This window comes from Penicillium concentricum, assembly GCF_028827145.1.
Source record: "Penicillium concentricum strain IBT 3081 chromosome Unknown utg000001l_segment0_segment0, whole genome shotgun sequence".
NCBI lineage: Eukaryota > Fungi > Ascomycota > Eurotiomycetes > Eurotiales > Aspergillaceae > Penicillium > Penicillium concentricum.
The window spans coordinates 6884351-6908634 of NW_026622754.1; the positions used below are offsets into that span (position 1 = coordinate 6884351).

The following is a 24284-nucleotide window of genomic DNA, read 5'->3' on the forward strand; positions in this document are numbered from 1 at the left end:
GGCCTGATCTACCATTTCGAGTGATTTGACCTGGACTGTGCCCCCCACTGGAGAGTTTGAGGTTTCCGTTTTTCCTTTTTTTTCTTTTTTTGCGGTCTTCGTGAATGTGGATATCTGAGCGAGAGCGAGAAGTGGAGGCGATGCATCGAGATGATCTTTGGCGAATTGGGATCTATAGGTGAAACGGCAGAGACATGTATAATATAGAAGCATCAAATACATATACAATATTTGCAGTGATTTGCAGAGATGAGGTGAACAAGGTTCGGTCATTAAACATAGGTCAACTTAGTTACAAGAGATCACCCATTTTCTCATTAATATAAACAGCTTACAACTTGGTGCCCATGTTGACGTGGACCGCCTTGACCTGCGAGTACGCGTCCAAGCCAGCTTCGCCGAGCTCGCGACCGATACCGCTCTGCTTGACACCACCGAACGGCACGCGGAAGTCACTGTCATTGCTGCTGTTGATCCAGACCATACCGGCCTCGATATCGGAGGCAACACGGTGGGCGCGCTCAATATCCCGAGTGAAGACTGCAGCACCAAGGCCGTATGTGGTGTCGTTAGCACGGGTGACGGCCTCGTCCTCGGTAGAGAAGCTGGCGATAGCAACGAAGGGACCGAACACCTCCTCGCGGTAGATGCGCATCGAGTCCTTGACGTTGGTGAAGATCGTAGGCTCGATGAAGAAGCCACGGCCATCACCGACGTTCTTGTGCGGCACACCGCCAGAAGCGAGTGTCGCGCCCTCAGCCTTGCCGGCCTCAATGTATTCAAGCACGCGCTCGTACTGGGCCTTGGTGACCTGAGGGCCCTGGAAGGTGTCGTCAGAGAAGGGGTCGCCGACCTTGCTGGTGGTACGGACAACCTCCTTGAAGAGCTCAACGAACTTGTCATATACAGATTCGTGTACAAGGATGCGCGATGTCGCAGTGCAGACCTGACCCTGGTTGTACATGATGCCAATGTGTGCCCACTTGGCGGCCTGCTCGAGGTCCGCATCCTGGAAGACAACCAGTGGCGACTTACCGCCAGTCTCAAGGGTGACGTTCTTCAAAGTGCCTGCGGCCATCTTCATGATCTCGCGGCCGGTAAGGGTGGAACCAGTGAAGGCGACCTTATCGACGCCGGGGTGGTTCACCAACGCACCACCAGCAACACGGCCATGACCGTTAACAACGTTAATAACACCCGGTGGGAAACCGGCCTCTTTGATAAGACCAGCCAAGTACAAAATGCTGAGCGGGGTTTGCTCGGCAGGCTTGAGAACGATCGTGTTACCGCACGCAAGCGCAGGGCCCAGCTTCCATGCTGCCATCGCCAGAGGGAAGTTCCAAGGAATAATCTGGCCAACAACACCAATAGGCTGGCGGAGGGTGTATGCGAATTTAGCTGGGGTGGTGCCAATAGTCTGACCATACACCTTGTCGGCCCAGCCCGCATAGTAACGGAGAGTGTTGGTGACTTCACCAAGATCGTCATTCAAAGAGACCTGATACGGCTTGCCTACAATATATGTTAGTTCTTATATTCGTTGATACTCAATCATCTCCCATATTACTCACCATTATCCCAGGTCTCAATGGTGGCCAGTGTCTCCTTGTGCTGCTCAATTAAGTCGGCCAACTTGAGCATCAAGAGACCACGATCAGTAGCCGGCAGTAGCTTCCAGGAGGGATCCTTGAGAGCCTTGCGAGCGGCCTTGACAGCAATATCAATATCCTCCTCACCGGCAGCATACACTGACGTAATCTCAGTTTCATTGCTAGATATTCGGTCAGCTCATCACAGTCCAACAAGACACTTCAGAGGCACATACGAAGGGTTCACAGTGGCGAACTTCTCGCCAGATTTAGCAGCCACAAACTCATTATTAATGAAGAGACCGATGGGCTGGGTGTAGCTGCGCCCATTCGGGGCAGTTAATTGCACGGAGATGTCGGACATGACGAAGGGGGAGCTGTGGAATGTGCGATGCGGGGTGATGAAGCGAGTGAGATTCGATGGAGCTTTGTACAGACTGCGCAGGTGAATACGGAACATGGAGAGAGAGAGAGAGAGAGAGAGAGAGAGGAATAATATAGGAGAGGTCCTGGAAAGTTGGAAGTGACCCAAAGAGCTCCCCGCCTGATAAGCCGATAAAGATGCTCCACTCTCCGGATAGACTTACTCTTCCGAGTCAACATTTCTCCATTCTCTGTTTGTTTGTTTGATTTGCATTCTTCTTCTTCTCTGGTTGGCTATACAGTCCGTATTCGGCGTTGGAGACATTCCCTTCTTGGAGCACTTCACTTCTGCTTATAACCCGAGGTCCAATATATTCTCTCTGACGCCTAAGGCATCCCAGCGCTGTAGCGCTGCAGGGACATACATAGCGTCAAACACGTCGAATATTTCATAGCTTCCGGATGCTCAGGCCGTCTTCCGCGACTCCTTGCATATCGCATGCATCAACCCGCAGGGTCCGACGGGTGTTTCCATGGTTGAGAATTCTGACACAGCTGCGGTGGAGCCAACGGTCGCATATATTGGAAACGCGGTAGACTGGACTTGGCGCACATGTGTGAGGGATGCAAGTAACGCAGTGACAAAAGCGATGTGACACCATCCCGTGCCTTGTCGGGAATTCGTAGCGTGCCGAAACCAGGGTAACATGTCGGTCATAGGGGACTGGTCTGCTCGAAATCAACGCGATCGGCCCATATGGCAATGGCATGGCTGCAGTTGCGAATGAATCCAAGAGAATCGGCCTGATATGATGAGTTTATACCTTGCACATATCTCTAGTGGACACATCGATTCAAGTAAAATAAGCTTCAATTCGTTTGTGCAGATAAACCATGCTCAACCGGCAACGCCATCGATAGAAATACTTGGGGGAGAATTATATGGAATAAAACTCTGTGCATCGCTTGCATGTAGCGGCTTGTTTTCTCATGCCTATTCCTCCTCGGCACTGGACTCCTTCTTGGTGAACTCCTCTTGCGGTTCCTCGCCTGCCAGCTCCAGTATGTATTTCCATTGTGCCGGAGTCACAGAAGACACGCTAAGCCGGGCTTGCTTAATCATTTGAAGATTCTCGAGCGGCTTTCCGGTCTGACCATGAGACTTCAGGTCCTGGAGTGTGACTTGCTTCCCAAGCCTGCGGCGGTATTCAACGTGGACGACAACCCACTTGGGATCATTTCGCTTGGACTTCGGGTCGTAGTATGGGTGCTTGGAATCGAAAGCGGACTCTGTCATAGGTTATGGATCAGCAATCTGATCAAACAGTATAGTTTCGAGGGCGACAAACCATCTGTGGAATGCTCCTGAACAATCTCCATCACTCCCACAACGCCAGGTACTTTGCAGTTTGAGTGGTAAAAGAATGCAAAGTCTCCCTTCTTCATATCCCGCATGAGATTTTTGGCTAGTTCACAGTGAGTATAATTCTTGTGGCCGTAGCTACCATGGCTTCAATGAGGACAACATACCGACGTGGTTGCGCACACCTATTCAAGTATTAGCAACAGTTCACACATGCAGCGTGCGAGACAGATTAAACGTACCATCCCAAGGCTCGGGTGCATCTGCAGCAGCTAGGTCATCAATAGAGAATTTCACATCCTTGCCCTTCTCTAGGCGAGATTCAGGCTCTGCCTTCATCAACCAGAAAGAGCGGCCAGTTTCAGGGATGATATCGACCGTAGGCTTGACCTTCGACTCGATGATTTCAGCTTCTCCATTTGGCACAGGGTTCTTGCGGGGTCTTCCACGGCCATCCTTCTTCTTGATCGTCGGTGTGACAGGTGTCGCATCGCCTGATAACATAGTGCAAGGTCAGCATACACCACTCACAATATGTCAGTACATTCCCATACCTGTGTCCTTGCGGGGACGTCCTCGGCCATCCTTCTTCTTGATCTTCGGTGTGACGGGTGTCGCATCGCCTGATAACACAGTGCAAGGTCAGCATACACCACTCACAATATGTCAGTACATTCCCATACCTGAGTCCTTGCGGGGGCGTCCACGGCCTCTCTTGGGGCCTGCTGGAGCTACAACCTCAGGTTCTGGCTCAGAAACAATCTTCCGTGGGCGACCACGGCCACGCTTAGGGGCGTCAGAAGCAGGCTTAGGAGTCGAGCTCTCGGGGTATTTGCGCGGACGACCACGACCTCTCTTTTCGCCTGTCTGGGGTGTAGCATCGACCTGTTCCAAAGATGTCAGCTCTGTGTCAACGGTTCCAACGGTTGGAGTGGAGAAGCCAGGGACGCGACGATCAGCCCCTGCATAATGCACTTACCACTGAAGCCGATGCTGCAGAAACTGGGGTTGCATCTACAGTGTTTCGGAGCCTTTTGGAAGGTGTTTCAAGAGACTCATTTGCGCTCACAGCGCGTTCAGACTTGCGCTTGGGTGGCATGACTGTTCAATTGTTTTGCGCTGGTTGAGTGAAAGTGAAAGGAAGCAAATATATGCAAGAAATGTAGTAAAGTAAATGTAAGAAAGCTAATTAGAGATTGTACAATCAATGGAGTTGTGCTCCCGTGAACTGTTGAAGAAGCTATATCAAGTTAAGCGTAGCTTCCTGGAATGTTTTGGCACTGAGCTTGACGCGGATGTGGGTCTGGGGTCGCACGTGATGGGGTCGATCATGATCAGCACTAAAAACATTCCAAAGTACACAGCTAGGTAGATAACCTTGAGAGTTACAAAGACATCGCTATCCTCTCAAAATCTCTTCATTAACTTCAAGCGCGGATGATCATCAATATTTGAGGCATATTTGAATCTCTCCAAACACAAAATTCTTAGCACTGTCTCTTTTACGCGGCTATCAAATCTAAGCCACTTGGTCAATGTTCTTTCTTCAAGAAAGTCAGTATGATAATGATGGCAATAATATATTTTGGATAAATACATGTTAATGTTGAGAATTGTTTCAATTTTTTGAGGCAGAATGTGCTGCACATATTCAGATGGGCGAGGGAGATATATAGTCTGCCTAGATACTCTGAGTAGGCAACTTGTATATATCATGTCTCAATCTCAGCAATGGTAGTGAAGCTTGGAATATGTCTGTCTTACATCAATCAAACATCTAAGATCATAATGAGAAATAGAAGTGGATAAAGTCAAGTAGACTTGTTGGTCAGAGTTACCTCGAAGTGTCTCAGAGTAATCCTAGTATTTAACGTCCGACGGAACATGGGCGAAGCCCGTGCTCCTGTGACCTCCCATGGATTATAGAGACGTGCTAAGCTATGGAGTTATGCACATATTGTGCGCCCATAGAAAGCAGCTCATTCTAAATGATTCGGCGTCTTCGCCGGTTGGCTGCCCGTCCTTCTCCGACATGTGAAATGTATGCAGATTGATTCGAAGATGGTTTCCCATCGGCGCTTGATTGTTCAGCGCAGGTTGTTCAGGCCTTCCGGCGTTGGTTCTTGGCGCGGGGTGATTCCCGCTGAGTTGCTCGAGGCCAGGGGCTAAAGGTGAGAGGACAGTGGGTTCGGTAACAAAGGAAAGGGGGTTCTGAGAGAGAGAGAGGTGTGGTGAGAGGTGTAGAGCGCCTGTTGGGGTTTTATCCGGCGATGTCACTGCCGGGCATCACCTTTAGCGGTTACAGATGCGGGTGTAAAAGTCGGTGACCTGTAGGAGTTCAGCGAATTCCTATGGTTCTAGTGACTTCAGGTATGCGACGGCCTCCCTCTTATTCGAGGGTCGGGCTGAGGGGCGGCGAGGCCACTGCTGGAAGCGGCGTTTCGTTAGGCGGCAGAGCGCAATGTGTTCGGGCCTCTTGTTTATTCCGCAAGAGCAACTCAGTCTGGCATCCTCATGGTTAAACCTCCGGTGGTACCAGTCAAAGTCTCCATGTGAGGACCGGATAGCGAGCCACCTATGAAGAAGTGGGCGTTGCATGTTGAGCTTGGGGGGGGGAGCTTGATTCTCCTTGATGTCATAATGTGAGCGTAGTATTATACATAGAGGTAGTAGTCCATACGTGTTTTTAGATATACATCATACGATGTATGTGTATAGTACATGCAAGCCCCACTATATATATGTACCGGATAATGTCCTCTAGTCATTATATCTCACCTAGTTGATAGGCCTTACACCTAAACTTATACCTAAAACTAGTGTACCTTTACATTACTCCTTAGCGAGATCTATCTCGCTTACACACCATTCTTTAGATCCGACGAGGTTGTAAAATAACTTATGTCTGACTATTAGAAAGATATGGTTGTGGCAATCCAACAGAAGGACCTTAAAGAAGGCTGATGTCGAGGGGTTACAACAATCTAAGTGAAGCATGGTCAACACAACAATCGAGTAGAACGAGTTGTCGTCAATTTGAAAGGGCAAGGTTACTACAACTCTACGCATGCGCAGATTAAAACACATATTGCCCGGGGAAGGTAGACAGGATATTACTTCGAGGGCTGGGAAGCAACTTCAATGTTTATAGCTGTGGAGATGCCAATACCCCCTGGCCTGGTATGTAAATGATCTTATATACAGGTGTCTATTATAATTTTTATTCAATTGTTTAATTGTGTTTAAGATCAATTATTTTGTATATCCGTACCTCAGATCACCTCCTTGTTCGTCATGCGCATGCAATTTTGTTGAAAACAGGTAAAAGGAAACATAATTGCCAAAAATAAATCAGGCCAACCATTTTCTGACGATGGGCGTATCAGAAATGAAGGCAGTCACAATGGCGGTCTCAATGTATTGTCGTGATGGACCTTAAAGATCACTATATCCGCTCTCCCTCAGATCCAATCATTCCATCAGAAGCCTGTTAATATATGCAAAAGATATATGGCACAACTAGTTCCAATTCTTCATTATCAAGGATATACTCGCGCTGGATTAGGTAGTCCGTGACCGGGACACCAGCCTCCTCAATATAGGGAAATGGCGCATCTGCAGTTTGGAAATCCCAGAACCTGTCGTTCTCCCATACAACACAATGCCCCGTTAGGTCATGCCGCCTGAAGCAAGCCCCAAGCTTCTTAACACCAAGGCCATTCATCATGTAGTTTAGGTCTTTCTCAGGGGTATATGAATATGGTGTGATTCTATTTCAATTGTTAGTCAGCGAGCACCGAAAGGAAAATTTCTATGCACTTGCGCGTAGTTTCGGCCAGTGTGATGGAGCCATAATTGTATCTCCGCGGGGAAAAGGCCATCTCGATCTGCTCCCGGAGGCGCCAGTCCCGTGTAGGTGAGGAGATCTTGTAATGATATTTCCATTAAATAAGCCATGGTGATGAGCGCGCAATCGTTGTTCAAGTTATACTGGGTATATTGAAGTTCCCGATACTCCACTGGACCATCGTCAACGACCATATAATTCAAAAACATGGCGATGCTCTCATAATGGTGGTAGGCGTGCGTGTCCTCATTGCCGAAAATTGTCAATACTCCCACCTCCGCTGGTGAGAGTGTAATTGTTGGGGTTGCAACCGGGTCATTATTGATAAATGTTTGAGCACTTGGTTGCAAAACAGTGCTCGTGGTGATCGCGGGAAAGTTAAAGGTCACAAACTCCTTGAAGATCGATACCCAGACAGTCTGAGTTGGAGCAGAGATAGTCAATACCGTAGTAACTGGGAAAAAGTTGACTATACAAGGAGAGTCACATCGACTGGCTGGAAACGTCACGTCTCCATCATCACGTTTCTCAAGAGGAGATGGGTGAGGTGTCGGCTGCGGGTAGGAACGTGGATTGGGGAGAGCAGGGGAAGCTGCTACCCAAGAGGACAGCAGCAGGAGAAGTAAAAGATAGACTTGGGACAGCATAGTTGGAAGGGACAATGAGGTGGAACTTCTCCAGCAGTAGGTGGGGAGGTTAGGTGTCTTATATTGTATCTAATTCAGCATCTCTTAGATGTAATTTCAGATTTAATCGAAATCAAGGAATAATTATTGTTACTCATATTACCTCTATATCTGGGCACTTGGCCCTCGCTTCACCTTGCCTATACCCGACCTTAAGACACAAGCCGACAAACACTAGGTTATGGTTACCCATATGCCTATCTAAGAGACGGAACACGGAGCATACAGGAAAGGAAAATCATCACTGTTATCCTGAATCTCTTGGAAGTGGCGTGATGGTCCTTCCTTCGAGTTGTACGATGTAAGCTACCCGGCTTTAAAACGTAAGTCAATAGTCAGAGTATCGAGCACAGATACAAAAAATGAAGGTCTTTGCTGTTCTGAAACAGCAAGAATCGCTTAGAAGTGGCGCAGCCGAGACTTAGAATACTGGGCATTATACGATGTATGTGTTTTCGCCCCCAGTGATCCTGCAGTAACTACCTACAACATATGTATATGCAATATACACTGTCAATTTAAGAACAGCTGCGATTAAAAGTGGGTCCCGCTACGTCCCGCACTCTGCGGAAGACCCACTTGCGAAAATGCATAGGGGTCAAATTGAAGTTGCATGTCTGATGCCTGATTCTAGACGGCTTTTCACACTCCATGAGTCTACACCATATCTGATGTTTGACATCACCCCCCGTCGATCTGGTTTATGCGCCAAGTATGTGCACTTTCGAGTTCAGATTTGCTTTAAAGAAAATTGGCAGAGGTCCGAGCCGTGTATGTATAGGGCCAATACCTTAATTGGGATGAGGTTGCATTGACCTAAGAACGCCTCTAAATTAGACTAATTCAGGGTTCCCAATAGAAGCATGTACGAAGTAAAAGACTACATAGTATAGATATTGGAGACGTATTTATTCTTGCAATATCATCATTCTTGTCTGGTTCAAAATCATAAAAGAAAATCATAAAAGATGCAAGTGTCTGTGTGGCTATTTATTTGTAGTCTCTTCCTGCAGGGCGTCTGTGGGTATGAGCATAGGCGAGGGGAACATCCGTCTGGATTTATTTCATCGTCTTACCATTGGAGTCGAAGCGCTTCGTCAAGCACCTCGTCAACCACTTCACTGAGCACTTCATCTACAATCGCAAGTGCTCCCAGCCAGGCATCATCAACATCAAGCACACGGGATGCTAGCCGCTCCGGCTCCATTGGCCCCCTGTCATCAGCTAGCACATCGGGTATCAGAAGCTCGAGCTCCGGCTCCAGCTCCAGCTCCATTACACCCCTGTCGTCAGCTAGCACATCGGGCATCAGCAGCTCGAGCTCCGGCTCCATTGCCCCCCTGTCGTCAGCTAGCACATCGGGTATCAGAAGCTCGAGCTCCGGCTCCAGCTCCAGCTCCATTACACCCCTGTCGTCAGCTAGCACATCGGGCATCAGCAGCTCGAGCTCCGGCTCCATTGCCCCCCTGTCGTCAGCTAGCACATCGGGTATCAGAAGCTCCAGCTCTATCGCAGTCCCGTTCCTCCCTATTGCTGCTCCAATAACCTCTAAAATTTCTTCGAGTTCTGCTTCATCTTCGACGCAGCCGTCTAGTACATCTGCAACAAGCGCTATCGCGGTGATTGCCATTCCTATTCCTATTCCCACCTCCGAGTCCGCCAAGGCCATCGTCACCAATCCATCGAATCCTGCCGAGAGTGTGACTTTCGTTAAGGAGAAAGCCTCTGATGATTTACTCGCTCTATTGCCAATAATCCCTGCTGCAGGTCTGGCTGCCACGGTAATGGTGGGCGGTGTTGCCACTCCCGTTATTATTGATGCTGCTGGCATGATGATTATACCTCTTGGCTCCTTACCTTCGTGGTTGACTCCAGAAATGTACCCGGCATCTAGTGATATCCAAGATATAGTGGATGTTAGCACATCCTATGCCTCTTCCTCGAGCACGACGAGCTCCGCGGTATCTGGGCACATTTCTCTTTCCACTTCCATGACGGTCACGACAGACGTTGCTAAATTCACAGTTATCTTTAACCCAAGATTTCAACCCACCACCGGCTCCGGCCCAGCGTGGAGTGTCACTCCACCAGCGCGCACTTCCAGTTCAGCAATTAGCACAAGCCCAGCAGTGCCCACGTCCCTTAATACAGTGGCCCCTAGAGGGGAAGGAACCACTATCGTGGGTGTCTCCCCAAATTTTACCGTATACCAGTATAGAAAGCTGACACAAACTGCAGCACAATGAGGTTGGTTGCATCTCTGTCAATAATCAACCGCTCTGTCGTGACTGGACTCAGAGTGAGTTTCCGCTTATATTTCGACCTTTATAACCGGAAAAGAAAGCTAATCTATCGGAAAAGCCGCCATACGCTCCGATTCGGACATCACTACAGTAAAGATATACGCGAAGGTCGAAGGCAACGATCCCTACCACTTTAATTTACAACCTGGCTGTGAGCTCACTGCCAGCTGGCCGTCCCACTATGGCGATGTTTACTTTAAGGGGGACGACTGCCTCTATGACGGTCAAAGTATCCACTCCATATCCATACGTTCTATCCCTAACGCACGGATTTCGTACTGACATCGTCCAGACAATATCATCAACAACCAATGCTGCACTCAGCCCACAACCGATGCTGTTCCAAACCCTTACGCGCGCATCTGCCAGAAAGCGTACAAAGGTTGGTCACATAAATTCACAATCATTAGCGATGACTGGATCACAGATGGTGGAATCGCTCTTCGCGAGGCTGCTTCCAAGTGTGGTGTTCTCACTGAATGGGAGGCCAGGCGGTCTGTGGATAAGGACTACAACCAGACTGAAAAAGGCTATATTGTATGGTTTAAGTTGCCATTGCAGGTGGGGAATTGTGTTGGGAAAGCTATTTATGAGTCGGGAGGGCCTTACGTTCCTTGTTAGTGAACTGTGCCATGTTGAATTATGTTATTCTTTGGAAATGGACATACCGCTCGCCTGCAGCAATGGTGTATTTTAAGGAATATTTCTCACAACCACAGGCAGCTGAAGTCGTCAAAAAATTCCTGCTAATAAGATAAAGGGCGTCAGCGTTATTGACGACATACCCATCGAACAACGTCTTTGAGTATCCATAGACGTCCATAATAGCTCGCTTGGCGTTCCCCCTGTGAAGGTAGGTTTGTTTCCGTAGACGGCGGCGGACGATGCGTAGATGAAGCGAACATCTTGGCTTTTGCACCCCTGGAAGAGATCCCTAGAGTAGGTGAAGTTGGCGTCGAGCATTTTCTTGTCGTTCGTTTCGGTGATGGATGAGATTGCACTATAGTGGAGGAGATGCGGAGGCGATGATGAATGGTGTCGGTTGTTGCCGGTTGCTGTCAGTTGGCTCACCCAGTTTCCTGGGATTTGCGTTCAGTGACTCGCAGCGTTCTCAGATTGTCAGTTTTTGACAGGGAGTCTGCGGTTGCGCTCGACACAAAGCTGGAGATATATAGATATCAGTAGCAATGTAAGCGGAGGATGCATTGTTACTATATAGTATCCCGCTTGGTCTAGTATGTAGTTCATATAGCCGATTTTATATGGATAGCAGTTAACCAGAATGTTAGACCGAATCTTACGGAGTGGGGTGATAGGTGTGACTTATTTTTTATCAGCAGTTTATATACGAAGTCAGCTGAATTACATCACGAAATCAAACATAAACACTCAGTGCCGAACAATGCTCAGGATAGGAGAACAATGCTAGACTTGAGTTCATAATTATCTGGCGAAGCTTGGCTCCTATCCCAAGCAGATACTCTATCAATATGACCAGGACCAACCAGAATGATAGGGAGCATTTAATAATCAGCTATTCAAATACAGAATACTGGTAGAAGCCATATAGATCAGTCCCCTTGTTTAGAGGGCCCTTCGAAGGCCCCGACATACCCTCCCAGGCCTACATGCCCCGATACATCAATTCACGGAGAAGGTGCAAGTGTTGATCGCTGGATCTCATGACACTGAAAGACTGCTTCATCAAATCAAACTAAGTTGGAAAGAGAGAAGTGGTGGGAAGGAACGAAGCTCAGTCTGTGAAGGTGTATAGTTAGTGAGTTAGCGGCCAAGGGTTGGGTGCCTGATCTTCCAGGGTTGATGCCTCAATTATGCCTGATTCAGTTCCAATTTCGGCCGGTTTAGAATCAGGCATAAATCATGCACAGGTCAGTCCCCACTCCAGGATCTTCATGTTAATCAATTAGTTAACTATGCCCATTTGCTACCTAGGTAGTCATGCCTTGTAGATTACTAATTTAGGTAATTGTAATTAACATTTATTCGGTTTTCTATGCTCATCTAAGCCCAATTCAAATCTATATAAATATTTCGGATTGTTGGATTATTGACAATCAGAGGGGCAGATATAAGCGTGCATGGACCTATTCAAGTGAGTTTGGAAATCTGCCGTTGTTCCTGATAGGGATATTCGTATAAAATGGTATAGATTGCGTCATCCAGGTCTTGGCTATGATAACCTGTCGACATACTATATAAATACTATCAGAAGGTTCTTTAGACTGTGGAATTCAATAGGAATAGAGAAAAAAAAATGATGTGAACAAAGTAAGGAAACACAAGGAATCTACGCGTGTATATGTTATAGCCAAGGGGGGTTATATAATACGGAGAGTACCTCCAGGGCTAGGTACCCCTCAAACCCCCCACATGACCACATGTACCAATTTACAGTCCAAATTCAATACTCTATATACGATGGCGTGATCACATCCATTGTTGTAGATATATATTTGAAGCTGTGTCCTGACTTCTTCTCCATTTCTCCTCAATTCTTTCATATCTTCCCCTATCCATAATGGCTGACAACGCTCCTGCGTACGCTGTGCAACCCCACTTTCTTGTTTACTGCTAACCCGTCCTTCAGCCTCCGTCTGGGCTCCATTGCCCCCAACTTCAAAGCTCTTACTACCCAGGGCGAGATTGACTTCCACAACTTCATTGGTGATAACTGGACCATTCTGTTCTCACACCCGGCCGATTTCACACCGGTATGCTAAATCTCAAATAATCTTGATATATTCCAACTAACCGTTATTAGGTGTGTACCACCGAGTTGGGTGCCTTCGCCCGCCTGCAGGATGAGTTTGATCAGCGCGGAGTGAAGATGATCGGATTGGTAAGTTCCTACCATCTGCCCATAGGTAATCATAAGCGTTAGCTAACATTCTCCTTCTCTTACAGAGTGCCAATGACCTCAGTTCCCACGACGAGTGGATCAAGGACATCAATGAAGTCGGCTCCACTCAGGTCAAGTTCCCAATCATCGCCGACGCCGACCGCAAAGTCGCTTTCCTTTACCAGATGATAGACCAACTTGATTTGGAAAATGTCGACAGCAAGGGCATTGCCTTCACCATCCGCTCCGTTTTCATCATCGACCCTGCCAAGAGGATCCGCCTGATCATGGCCTACCCTGCCTCGACCGGCCGTAACACCGCCGAAATTTTGCGTGTGGTCGACTCTTTGCAGACTGGTGATAAGAAAGGTGTAACCACACCTGTTAACTGGCTGGTATGGTTCCCGTCCTCATCCAGGCCCTGAAACTATGCGAAGTATCATATTGACTCAATCACAGGCGGGCGACGACGTTATTGTGCCACCAACTGTTAGCACCGAGGATGCTAAGAAGAAGTTCGGCGAGATTCGTGAAGTGAAGCCGTGAGTTTACTTGTCCAACCTGAATATGAAACAGATGATACTAACATGATATAGTTATCTTCGCTTCACCACTCTTAAGGACTAAACGGGGTCTCATAATGTGATGCAATAAAGATAAAACATTTCTAATGAAACCTACTCACGTTATTCCTTTGCTTTTCATTATGTGCTCTCGTAGGAACTTGCTTGGAATCGCAATATGTCATGGAAAGTCCGTAGCGTATGATAGTTCTCGGTGACAGCTTGGGCAAATTTTGTAATTATTCATTTGAAGCAACGTGCAGTTCAGAGTTGTACTCAAATCAAATCAATTGACATTCAGTCAATCTAAATGAGATACCCAGCTCTCCCTAAGTAACCTTGCCTCCATTCGGATGTAGGGTTACCACGCCCAAATACAAACTCTTGCTCAACACAAAATATGCCTTTTATTAGGGATTGTGAATATGCACCCGATTATGCGGCTTGGCATGTCTTGTTGGTAAAGGATGATACAAAAAAAAGCACTCGATGATACAAAAAGAAACCTTGGTTTAACTCGGAGAAATCCAAGTATATAACTTTACTCGACAGCTTTTTAACATACCAGCAAATCAGAATTGCGATGGAAATTTGAGATGAGGGAAGAGGGAAGAGGGAAAAGGGGTTATGTATGCGAGTTATTTGGAAGGCGCAATTTGATAGCAATATTCAAAGTATTCTGTAGAGCATCTTTTGTCAAGTGCCTTCCAAATCCCTTCGCCTTTCCCTCCCATTTCCCATTTTCTCTCTTCTCTTCGTTCTAAATCTCGGATTGCCATCGCAATTCAATAAGAGTACAGATTATATCCTCCGCGATGGAACCCCGTGTTCAAAAGTCGAAGTTCCCAGCTCAGTCAAGCAATCTGCACTTTTCCAACGTAGCGATGCTACATCTGGCGAAAGCGAGGATTCGGGGAAGAAGTACTTCCCGCCTAGGGCTTCGCCACAAGGGATATCCTGTTTGAAATACTTGGTGAAAATGCCCATCGTCGAAGCCACCTCCTGTCCACCACTCCCACCTAGCCATAATGGGAATACCAAGAAAATGCCCACAGACCCGGCAACGGGCCAAGGCCAACCACGTAAGTTTCCTAGTCGGACAATTATTTGTTATGTGATCGATTTTTTTGATCTGCTTATTACCTTTGGGCCTCGCTCTCTGACTCTCTTACAATGCTTTCCAGGCTGCCAATATATGGGTCTGCCCAGCAACTTCAGATCCCGACTACGCTGGACTTATTATGTATGCTTCGCAACATTGAAGCGCTCCGGAAATGGAGGCAACAAGAAGGAGTCCAGTACGTAAACCAATACCGCCTTGTCTCTTATCCCCCTGTCCAGAAGCCCTACCGGTCGGTTTCCAGTTGCCTGATCTGCATTTTCCAATGGATGGGAATTGCACGAAGCTTTCATCTGCCTATGCTTATGTATCCTGTCGCAATTCCCTCTTCGCGCCTGCTTATTAACATATAAATGAAATAGATAATACCAAACAGCATGCGGCCCCCGAGGATGTCATGGACCTCGATCCCATGGTATGTACATCTATATATTCTCCCTGATCACTTCTCCACCTTGTGACGCCGTTATTCTGCCATGAAATCCGTCATATCATACACCTCATGCACACCGTGTTCGTTTTCAATCCTTTGACCGTAGTGTCCAACGGAATATTGAACCACATCACACTATCGTCTTACAACAGACCTTGGTATGCGCACATGCACCATGAATTCACACCTCAAGCCCCAGAGCCTTTCACTCCTCCGATAAATCTTGCCATATACCTTGTGCACCCCAGGCTCTCTCCTATGATAAATGGACTAGCATAAATCCAACTCTATAGCTGCGGTGACTAGCTTCCTTGAGAGTGCGCAATACATGTTAGCCTAACACGTCGCCTAGTAAAACACAATTGGGGGCAGTTTCCTATATTCTTTGCGTTTATTCACGGTGCCAATGAGGCATGGTGTCCTCGCGCTAGGCATACAACGTATACGTTGAGCCTCGTGGCCGAGGCTAAACGCCTCGGTTGTTCAGTTATCCTTGTTCTTTCCGGGTGTAGTAGACTCACAACCTGCCCTCTTATGCATGACAAGATATTCGGCTGGTTCGAGGATGCCGGCGTGCATGTGAAAGTTTGCGTGTTTGCCGATAGACTATGCCGATCTTTTGAGATCAACCCTCAGCAAGGGAGGATAGTGTTACGTGGTTATATCACCCCTGGCGAGAAATGTGTCGAGCCAGAGTAACCAGACGGTTGTTTGCTGACAACTTCTAGCACCTTCATTATGCCAGAGTGAAGATGTCCGAGGCACAACAAACGGTTAGTACGTACAACGATAAGTGGGTTTCACATGCTTCAATCCCAAGCAGTCACATATACACTCTTGGCTGGTTTCGCATGTCAGGTGTCTCGTATTACCTTGGCCACAACCACTCCCTTCGTCATGTTTGTCCCCCGGAAAGCCGCGCAACAAGTTGACGCGAGCGGACTTTCAGATGACGGCTTAGTTGCTTCCAGGACTTGGTTCCTTTCCTTCTTTTTACCTTAAATGGAGGCCGAGGTCTGTTTTTCCAGCGAGCAAATAGAGATTAGACCCAACTATATATATTCTACAGTATTGAAGTGCATCTCATTGAAGAGTGCCTTAAACAGAATCCTGTTTCAAAAAGCTATAGACAGGATCGAGTGTTTTCTCATTTCTATAAAATAGATATAAAATTCAACCTGATGATTTGAAGGCTATTGGAGGGGCCACATGTATTAAAAGAAAAGCGGTAAACATTTTTTGTGCCGATCTCCAAACTCGACGGCTGACACTTCGGACAGGACTGTGCGCTCATCCAAGATACGAACGGCAGTAGTTTGCACTGTCCAGTTTTTGTTCATCAATCCGAAGTTGCGGCGTCGCGGGGAACCACCCCTTTTTCGGCCCCCCACAAACGACCCTTTCGAGCCGTACCGGACACACCTACGATCAGCGCCGGGGATATTCTCCGAGAATAACGCATTCGAGACCAGACGCCTCGTCGCATGCGAGGGATACTGGGTGAACTGAAACAGGGGGTCAACGGCTACCGACACGATCGTCTCCGTTGAAAGCGGACAGGAAATTCGCCCACCATGATGTCGCGAAGTCAGTCGAGTTTGGGGTATATGGATACAGGGCGAGAGGATTCTGCGCCGGGGGCCTCTCCGTCTCTGAACCAGCAGTCTACCTCTGGCCCTATCAACCTCTCCGGTCTGGTGTGCAATGTGCGGCGAACGACCGGCAAGGAACCCCGTCCTCTTGTCGGTGCCACTACGACAATACTGGGGGATAAGCTATACGTGTTCGGAGGCCGGATCCTCTCGCGCAGCCGCCCTCAACTAACCTCCGACCTTTATGAATTGGATTTGATTCGACGACATTGGACGAGAATCGAGCCGGCTGGAGAGGTTCCACCCCCGCGGTACTTCCACAGTGTATGTGCTTTGGGAGATAACAAGTTGGTCTGTTATGGAGGCATGTCACCCGCACCGAGTACGCCAAAGGATCCCGAGAACCCCGCGGAACCGCAAACGCAGTCACAATCGGAAGTCGTGGTTATGTCGGATATTCACATCTTCGATGTACCATCGCGGGCATGGACTCGTGTTGCTGCCCATGAATCTCCTCAGGGGCGCTATGCACACTGTGCTACAATATTGCCATCGAGTGCTTGCTTCACATCTGCCAGTGCACCACTATCCGCTATCCACAATAATCCCGAATCATCCACTCATCAAGGTACGCTTGGCGTGGATATTGACGGCTTCGGAGGTGCAGAGATGGTGGTGGTCGGAGGCCAGGATAGTTCCAATCACTATATCGAACAAATCAGTGTCTTTAACCTGCGCAGTCTCAAATGGACCAACACTAGCCCCCTGGGAAGGAGCTGCGGCGCTTATCGCAGTGTTGTAGCTCCTCTGGTGGGAATGGATGTGTCCGAAATTGGATCCTCAGCCCCAGATCGCGATCAACACGAGCCGATTCAAGATAGCACTGAATCGCCAGGTTGCCCTATGCTGATATACTCCAACTACAATTTCCTTGATGTCAAGCTGGAGCTGCAGGTACGCCTGCCGGACGGACGCCTTGTCGAACGACCGATGCAGAGCCAAGCATCCCCTCCGGGACTGCGTTTCCCAAACGGTGGCATTATCAACGGCCACTTCGTTGTAAGTGGTACTTACCTGACTTCATCAAAGCAAGAATATGCGCTGTGGGCCCTCGACCTGAAGACATTGACTTGGGGCCGTATTGATGCCGGAGGATCAGTATTTGGACAAGGTAGTTGGAACCGAGGAGTACTTTGGCCTCGCCGTAATTCTTTTGTGATTCTTGGACACCGGAAGCGAAGCCTTGTCGATGACTACAACCACCGGCGAATCAACTTCTCGCACGTCTGTCTGGTCGAGCTGGAGGCATTTGGACTCTACAACAATCCTTGTCGCACTTCTCCAACCTCGGGATATAAGTCTTATAGCTCATCTTCTGTTCCAGCATCTTTGCAGAAGAAGTTAGTGCAGTTGACATCAGGTGGCCGGCCATTGTCGGCCGCATCTGATGAGCTAGGCAAGCTCGCGCAATCTTTGCCAGAGATGGCCGACATGGAGTTGCAGGCTGTGGGGGGAGAACGTATCTCCGTCAACTCCCGCGTCTTGACTCGCCGCTGGGGTCCTTACTTTATCCAACTACTCCGTGAGTCGTCGGATGGAGGTATTGCAGACATCGGAACTCTTCGTCCAGCCCAGATGCACCCGAGCCGCAATTCGAGTATCACCATCACTCCCTCAATAGGTTCCGATGCAACAACTCTTGTCAACCACTCTGTACCTTCGAAATCTCTGCTCGAGAACCTCGAAGCTCCGTCTGCTCACAGCCTCGCCCCAACCTCCCGACCGCGTGTGCTGTACCTCCCCCATACTATTTTGACTCTCCAAGTACTGGTTCAATACCTCTACACCTCAGCGCTTCCATCTGCAGGCACCTCGCTTTGCACACCACAAATTCTCTGCTCGCTTCTACAGCTTGCACGCCCGTACCAGATCGACGGACTACTAGAAGCCACCGTCGAAAGACTCCACCAAGTCCTCGATGGGCGCAACGCCGCTGCTGTATTCAACGCCGCTGCTATGGCTGCTGGAGGTGGCCGTGGCACTGGATTCAATGGTGGGCCAGGAGGTACACTCGAGGCTCTGAACGGAGCTTATACTGGCAACAACGGCGCTGCACCCACAATTGGCGAGAACAGCAACTCCCAACACGGCGCACTCACATCAGACTCGTCCGACACCGAGCACGGTGCTGCCTCCGCGTCAGCAGCAAGCAGCACGGGCGATCTCACCAACTTCGCTCGCGGTATTCCATCTCTCCGCATCGACACCAGTGTCTCCCAACATTCGCGCCAGCGCGGCGCCCACCGCGACCGCGAGGATTCCATTAGTAACCCAAGCACAGCGACATCCGCGTCCAGTGCTAGTTTCAGCCAGTCCGACTCCGAATGGGTCAGTGGCGACGAAAGCCGCTCACAGTCCCGCTCACAGTCCCGCTCGCAGTCACGCTCTACCCATCACCGCCGAGACACAGACGCCGAGTTGCGTCGCCCCCAACGTGAGCTCTGGACCGGTGATCTAAGCAGCGTTATCGGTCTCCAGAAGCGCGGCTTGCGTGGTCTCATGGAGGGCCGTCGCATGCGCGAGCGTAGTTCGAAGCCCGCCAGCACTGGCAGTGGCTCGATATCTATGCCGCCGTCGGCTGGCTCGGGCGAACACCACATTCCTTTCCAAGGCGTCGCCACTTGATGGTTGCCTGGAGCTAATTTGGCTTGCTGTGACACCTATACGATCTATTTTTCTCTGCCTTATCCTTCTGGACTTAGTTTTTTTTTAGATGATCTCTTCCAGATACCGTATTTGGATTATACATATTTCTTTTCTTCTTGCTTTTCACCCCAGCAGGCTGGCAATGTGGGATGGATTAGGAGAGCTTCCAAAATTGGGATGCATCTGGATGTTGTACCTTTCTTCTGTTTGTTATTTGGGCTGGGTAGGTTGTTCTCGCCTACGCACAGCCATGGATATATACTGAGACTCTGGGCTTTGGGGTTTACAATGAATGCAATGAAATGCATTAAAACCGGATTTATGACTTTCTTTTTCCTAAAGAGACTGCTTTGGCTAGAGATGAGAAGAGACCGATTCTTTTGGGACGTCTCATTTACAGTTGAAAACCCTCTCAAACACCATTTTGGTTTAGATCGTACATATGTTTCCGCTTTCGGAAGGACAAAAAGAGAGAGAAGTACATCAGTCAGTCCTTCTTTACCTGATCTCCAAGCCGCTTGGGACTCTTGCCACCATAGACTAAAGGGGAAATAAGTTAGTGTATATACAATCAAAGAGAAGATTAGGATTGCCTGGGCATTAAAGAACTCACTTCGCTCATAAAGGATCCACGATGTGTACATTAGAATGGGTAGTCCGACAATAGTCGTTGTCCATCTAGAAACAGAAATGATTAGCTTTCTCATTGTTGGCAGGTATCATTCGCCAACCAGAAGCAAAAGCAAAACACTGAATTGGAATTGAAGACAGAGAATAATGGCACCTACCTCCGTGCAGCAGCCTTGTACTCCTTCGTCTGCCGAATATCATCCACCCCTTTGGGGAGCCGCGGAGAAGCGGGTTGCCGGACTGGGCGTGGAGGCCGGGTTTGGGGGTCCACGGATCGGTATCTGTGCTGGTCCTTGGGAGCTGCCATTATTCTTGGCGTTTGTTAGATATATTTGAGCATAAATGAAATTGTAGGGGCGTGGTTACGTGTTTTGATTAGTGTATTGGAGGATGTGAATTCTGTGGCGGAAGATTCGGGGAGGTGTTGGCGCCTGAGGCATCACTATAACTAGTTAACTATCCATCTCCATTAGGGGGAGTAGTTCATAAAATAGACTGTGCTACAACCATTTATTATGAAGTAGATAGATAATGTAAACTAAATGGCAATTAAGAGCAAAGCCATCTGCAAAGCACCAAGAAATGATGTAGAGACATCTTTTTTCTGTTCTTTTTCTACCGAGGTATAGATCTCTACACCGAGGTATAGATCTCTACCACAATCCCGTTAAGCTCATATTATCTACGAACTACTATCCAGGTTCATGAAACTCGCTTAATATCCATACTATACCCATGGTATCTAGGCAGTCAGTGTCACTAGGGGACATATTGAAGTGTGAGTTTCTAGATTTAAGAAGAAATGCCTGATCTTTTTACAGTCGTCTTTTAGGTGGCTAGGATTCTTAGTTTTCTGATTAATTGAGAAGATGATTGGATATATTATATAGGTGGAAGAATATCTGAGCAATTACAATAATTACTAGTATAGAAAGGAGGTCAATGATTTGTGAATAAATAGTTGTTATCACATTTAACTACACACCAATTTCCAAGCAAACTACAATGCATACAACGAAGCCTTGATTTGCCTGCCATTAGATTTTTGGAATGATAGGGTTGGGTATGCAGTATACTATGTACTATTCTTTATGCGTGTTGTTTGTAATGGGCATCTTTGGTGTTCATCTATAGTCTTGCTGAACAATCATCGTGCCTGACCTCGGATCATTAGCACCTATTGATCCTGACTGTCTAACTAAACAGATTTAATCGACTGTCAGTTTGACCATCAGGATTTATCTTCTAAGTATGAGTTCAAGTTGACATTTCATCTAGGATCTTTCCGACTCGACGTGTCGTTAGGTCTTTGTGTTTTTTCCAAAACAAAGATGCCATATCGTAGATCAAATGGCAAGGAAGACATAGTATAATGTTTTATTTTAAAACCAAGTGTGATAAAACCTCGTGTAGCTTCGGTCGTTCTCTAGTTTAGTTGACACCGCCCTATCTGAGAGTGAAGTCCGACCAAAGTGTGTACATTATAGCTATCACAATTGTCACCAGTATAGAATGTTAGTATCGTCGCTCAAAGCAAATCTAACTGAGATGTAAGCCAAGAGTGAGCGGAATTCAGTGAGATATGAGGGCTATCTGCGTGATATAACAAATTTACCAGGGCTACCCTTTAAGGAGACTACGAGAGAAAAGAAGTTACAAAGTGAAGCAATACGAATGGACAACAAAGACAACTGAAAATTTCACAATTCACCATGGTGAACTCCATGGAATGCTCCCGCGGTGCTAATCATACACGCTTGAAACGCCCGCTGGTAATCATACAAAAAAAAAAAGCAAAACAAAAGCGACCGAATTCTGAATCATCGCCCGGCCTACGCCGGGCAGGAAACACCTCATTCTGCCCTCATTGGGGCTTCACACGCCCCGGCGGCGGCGGCGCTTGTTGGTCGGTGCGGGGGATGGCGCACGTGAGGGGGCGGGGGAGGAAGGGGACTGCACGGCGGGGGCTTGCTTGGAAGCAGAGGCCTCATTCCCGGAGGTCTCAGTCTTGGGTTCCGGCTTCAAGGTCAACCGGAGCCGCTGCACCTTAGGCTTATCGCCTTCGGTGGCAGCGGGGGCGACGGAGGCGGCCGGGCCCGAAGACTGGACTTTTGTCGCAGTAGTCGAATGAGAAGTAGGAGAAGTAGGAGAAGTGGGAGAGGTAGCAGAAAGGGCAGCAGCAACAGCAGGAGCGGTCTGGCGACGGCGACGCTGTGACTTGCGTCCACCGGTCTCGGTAGTAGTGGCGGGAGCAGCTGCAGCGGGCTCGTCGGCGGCATCTGCGGCCGCGGTCTGACGGCGCTTTCGGGCGCGGGGCTTCTTAGTCGCAGGGGCTGGCGCAGGGGCCCGAGCAAGGGCCCTGGCCTTCTCCTCCTCGACATTTTCAGTGACGAAGGGGAACATCGCGTCGGATGGGAGATTACGGTCTCCCATGAGTGGAGCGAAGCTGTGAGAGATATCGGCCTCAGCTTGCTGGCTGGATCTGGCGCGCACCGGGGGGAAAGGAAGACCCTCGTAGCCGTAAGTATGGGCTGGATAATAAGGGTGGCATTTGTCGGGAATCAAAGCAACCTCTTCGCCGCTGGAGTTGACGTAGCCAGTCTGAATCCAGCCATCGCTGCTGACCTTGGTGTCAGACTGCTTTTTGTAGCTCAAGATGCTTGAGCCGTCGGTGACTGCGGTGGGTGGAGTTGGAGGAGAAGGAGAGATTGCAGGTGCCGGGAGTTCTTGGTTGATCATATCGATATCAACATCAACATCAACATCAACATCACTCGATGAGGTGGGTTTGGTGGCTGGCGTGTCGACGCCATATTTCTCTTCATCTTGGAGGCGGAAGTATTCACTTCGCTGCTGCTCCCAGAACACAGGGAAATTCAAAGGGAGGGTAAACTCAGGGCTGAGAGCCTGCACAGTCAAGTCATAGAGCTTCTTGCCAGCCACCTTTGCGTCAATATCGAAACCAATCAAGATTGCGTTCTTTCGCATGTTCAAATTGGACATTCTCTTTGACTTTCTGGTTGTCTTCATGGGTTTCTTGGACACATTGTTCTTCACAACCTTGGTCACCACGGTAGCCACGGGGGCAGGAGTTTCCTCGGTCGGGGTTGACATAATCGTATTCTTGCGGCGAGGTTTCTTCTTACATGATTCAAAAGATTCAATGGCCCTCATGGTGGGCTTGCGAACCCGGGATGAGTTACGCATGTCGGAAGCACTGGTGGGGCTCGAGGGTCCGTCAACTGTTCCTTCTGATTCAAAGCTACCCATGTACTGGTCAAACGTCCAGCTGGGGTTGCCAGTGCTATCTGGAAAATCAATATCCGAGACTGCTGGCTTCGGCGTTTCAAGTGCAGCTGTTCGTCTCGTCCGTCGACTCCCCGGGTTGGTGGCCGGGGCTTCTAGGGCTGGAGTGTGAACAGTTGAAAGACGTGACGGACGAGACTGAAAGGCTCGCCGACGTGAAGATGGTGTTTCTGGGGATGTGCCCCGTGAAGCAGGACTTGGAACAGGTGGGGTTGGAGTGTAGAAACGAATATTGATAGAATTGTCTGGAGGAGAGGCGGATGTAAGGTTCAACGTTTTGGCGGGCTGAACGCTCTCATTTGTACTTTTTGACGGGGGAGGTACTCGGGGCGAGCGCCGAGAAGGTGTCAATGTAGGTGCCTTATTGATGCGCGCAGGCATCGACTTACGCTGGCCCTTCTTGGGAGGCATCGTGAATTAAAGCTAAATGGTCCGGAATTTGTCAGTATAATCTATTCATGCAAATACAATAGGCGGTAAATAGAGCGACTGAACTGTACAAATGGAAGACTAGATAATACCTCCAATAATAGGCAACTAGGGTGTGGGAATAAGGATATATGGGGATCATCAGGTAAAGGGTACGGTCGACGTCAGAAGACCGCGGTGCGCGGAAAGGGAGAAGTTGGGAATTAGGGCCCGACGTATAGGCGCAGAACTCACGGAATCAGAAGTACACCCATCCGCAGTTAATTTCTAAAGGGTTCATAAACAACCTGGCAAGGACTAGGCGGGTGTTGAAGTTGTATTTGTGGCAGATACTGCGAAACAAAGTGATGGAAGATGTTGAGGTCGAGCAGAAAAGAAATTAGGGCTACGGTTGATCGGCGCTTATCGGCTTCACTTGTCCGCCTTATTCTGCAACTCCTCTATCCTCACATCATCTCCCCGAGCTCTCTACAGCTGTTTTCTGTTCTGTTTTC

At 48.5% G+C, this 24284-nt stretch overlaps 11 protein-coding genes across 11 annotated transcripts; 3 read left to right on the plus strand and 8 right to left on the minus strand.

The window, feature by feature from the left end:
- Nucleotides 1-331: 331 nt before the first annotated feature.
- N7517_002652 (aldehyde dehydrogenase family protein) lies at nt 332-2049 on the minus strand (the record flags this gene model as incomplete). The annotated part of the gene is made up of 3 exons (XM_056720382.1): nt 332-1512; nt 1572-1771; nt 1826-2049. The coding sequence occupies 3 exons, from the start codon at nt 2047-2049 to the stop codon at nt 332-334; spliced, it is 1605 nt and encodes a 534-aa protein (XP_056584517.1).
- Nucleotides 2050-2946: 897 nt separating this feature from the next.
- Nucleotides 2947-4414, minus strand: N7517_002653 (EVE domain-containing protein; the record flags this gene model as incomplete). Its single annotated transcript, XM_056720383.1, has 7 exons — nt 2947-3242; nt 3302-3418; nt 3483-3500; nt 3558-3809; nt 3870-3938; nt 3999-4200; nt 4295-4414. The coding sequence occupies 7 exons, from the start codon at nt 4412-4414 to the stop codon at nt 2947-2949; spliced, it is 1074 nt and encodes a 357-aa protein (XP_056584518.1).
- A 1250-nt stretch (nt 4415-5664) lies between these two features.
- N7517_002654 (uncharacterized protein) lies at nt 5665-5913 on the minus strand (the record flags this gene model as incomplete). Its single annotated transcript, XM_056720384.1, has 1 exon — nt 5665-5913. One exon carries the CDS (start codon nt 5911-5913, stop codon nt 5665-5667), a length of 249 nt encoding a protein of 82 aa, XP_056584519.1.
- Nucleotides 5914-7101: 1188 nt separating this feature from the next.
- N7517_002655 (uncharacterized protein) lies at nt 7102-7809 on the minus strand (the record flags this gene model as incomplete). Its single annotated transcript, XM_056720385.1, has 1 exon — nt 7102-7809. The coding sequence occupies one exon, from the start codon at nt 7807-7809 to the stop codon at nt 7102-7104; it is 708 nt and encodes a 235-aa protein (XP_056584520.1).
- A 1111-nt stretch (nt 7810-8920) lies between these two features.
- N7517_002656 (uncharacterized protein) lies at nt 8921-9679 on the minus strand (the record flags this gene model as incomplete). The annotated part of the gene is made up of 1 exon (XM_056720386.1): nt 8921-9679. One exon carries the CDS (start codon nt 9677-9679, stop codon nt 8921-8923), a length of 759 nt encoding a protein of 252 aa, XP_056584521.1.
- An 859-nt stretch (nt 9680-10538) lies between these two features.
- Nucleotides 10539-11114, minus strand: N7517_002657 (NAD-dependent epimerase/dehydratase; the record flags this gene model as incomplete). Its single annotated transcript, XM_056720387.1, has 3 exons — nt 10539-10671; nt 10820-10874; nt 10937-11114. 3 exons carry the CDS (start codon nt 11112-11114, stop codon nt 10539-10541), a joined length of 366 nt encoding a protein of 121 aa, XP_056584522.1.
- A 1576-nt stretch (nt 11115-12690) lies between these two features.
- On the plus strand, nt 12691-13638 carry N7517_002658 (peroxiredoxin; the record flags this gene model as incomplete). The annotated part of the gene is made up of 6 exons (XM_056720388.1): nt 12691-12710; nt 12760-12883; nt 12934-13011; nt 13077-13406; nt 13471-13553; nt 13608-13638. The coding sequence occupies 6 exons, from the start codon at nt 12691-12693 to the stop codon at nt 13636-13638; spliced, it is 666 nt and encodes a 221-aa protein (XP_056584523.1).
- Nucleotides 13639-14553: 915 nt separating this feature from the next.
- Nucleotides 14554-14880, plus strand: N7517_002659 (uncharacterized protein; the record flags this gene model as incomplete). Its single annotated transcript, XM_056720389.1, has 2 exons — nt 14554-14656; nt 14759-14880. 2 exons carry the CDS (start codon nt 14554-14556, stop codon nt 14878-14880), a joined length of 225 nt encoding a protein of 74 aa, XP_056584524.1.
- Nucleotides 14881-16701: 1821 nt separating this feature from the next.
- On the plus strand, nt 16702-19404 carry N7517_002660 (putative regulatory protein Ral2; the record flags this gene model as incomplete). The annotated part of the gene is made up of 1 exon (XM_056720390.1): nt 16702-19404. The coding sequence occupies one exon, from the start codon at nt 16702-16704 to the stop codon at nt 19402-19404; it is 2703 nt and encodes a 900-aa protein (XP_056584525.1).
- Nucleotides 19405-19912: 508 nt separating this feature from the next.
- N7517_002661 (uncharacterized protein) lies at nt 19913-20362 on the minus strand (the record flags this gene model as incomplete). The annotated part of the gene is made up of 3 exons (XM_056720391.1): nt 19913-19965; nt 20039-20103; nt 20214-20362. 3 exons carry the CDS (start codon nt 20360-20362, stop codon nt 19913-19915), a joined length of 267 nt encoding a protein of 88 aa, XP_056584526.1.
- Nucleotides 20363-21930: 1568 nt separating this feature from the next.
- Nucleotides 21931-23772, minus strand: N7517_002662 (putative GPI-anchored cell surface glycoprotein; the record flags this gene model as incomplete). The annotated part of the gene is made up of 1 exon (XM_056720392.1): nt 21931-23772. The coding sequence occupies one exon, from the start codon at nt 23770-23772 to the stop codon at nt 21931-21933; it is 1842 nt and encodes a 613-aa protein (XP_056584527.1).
- Between the last annotated feature and the right edge of the window lie 512 nt (nt 23773-24284).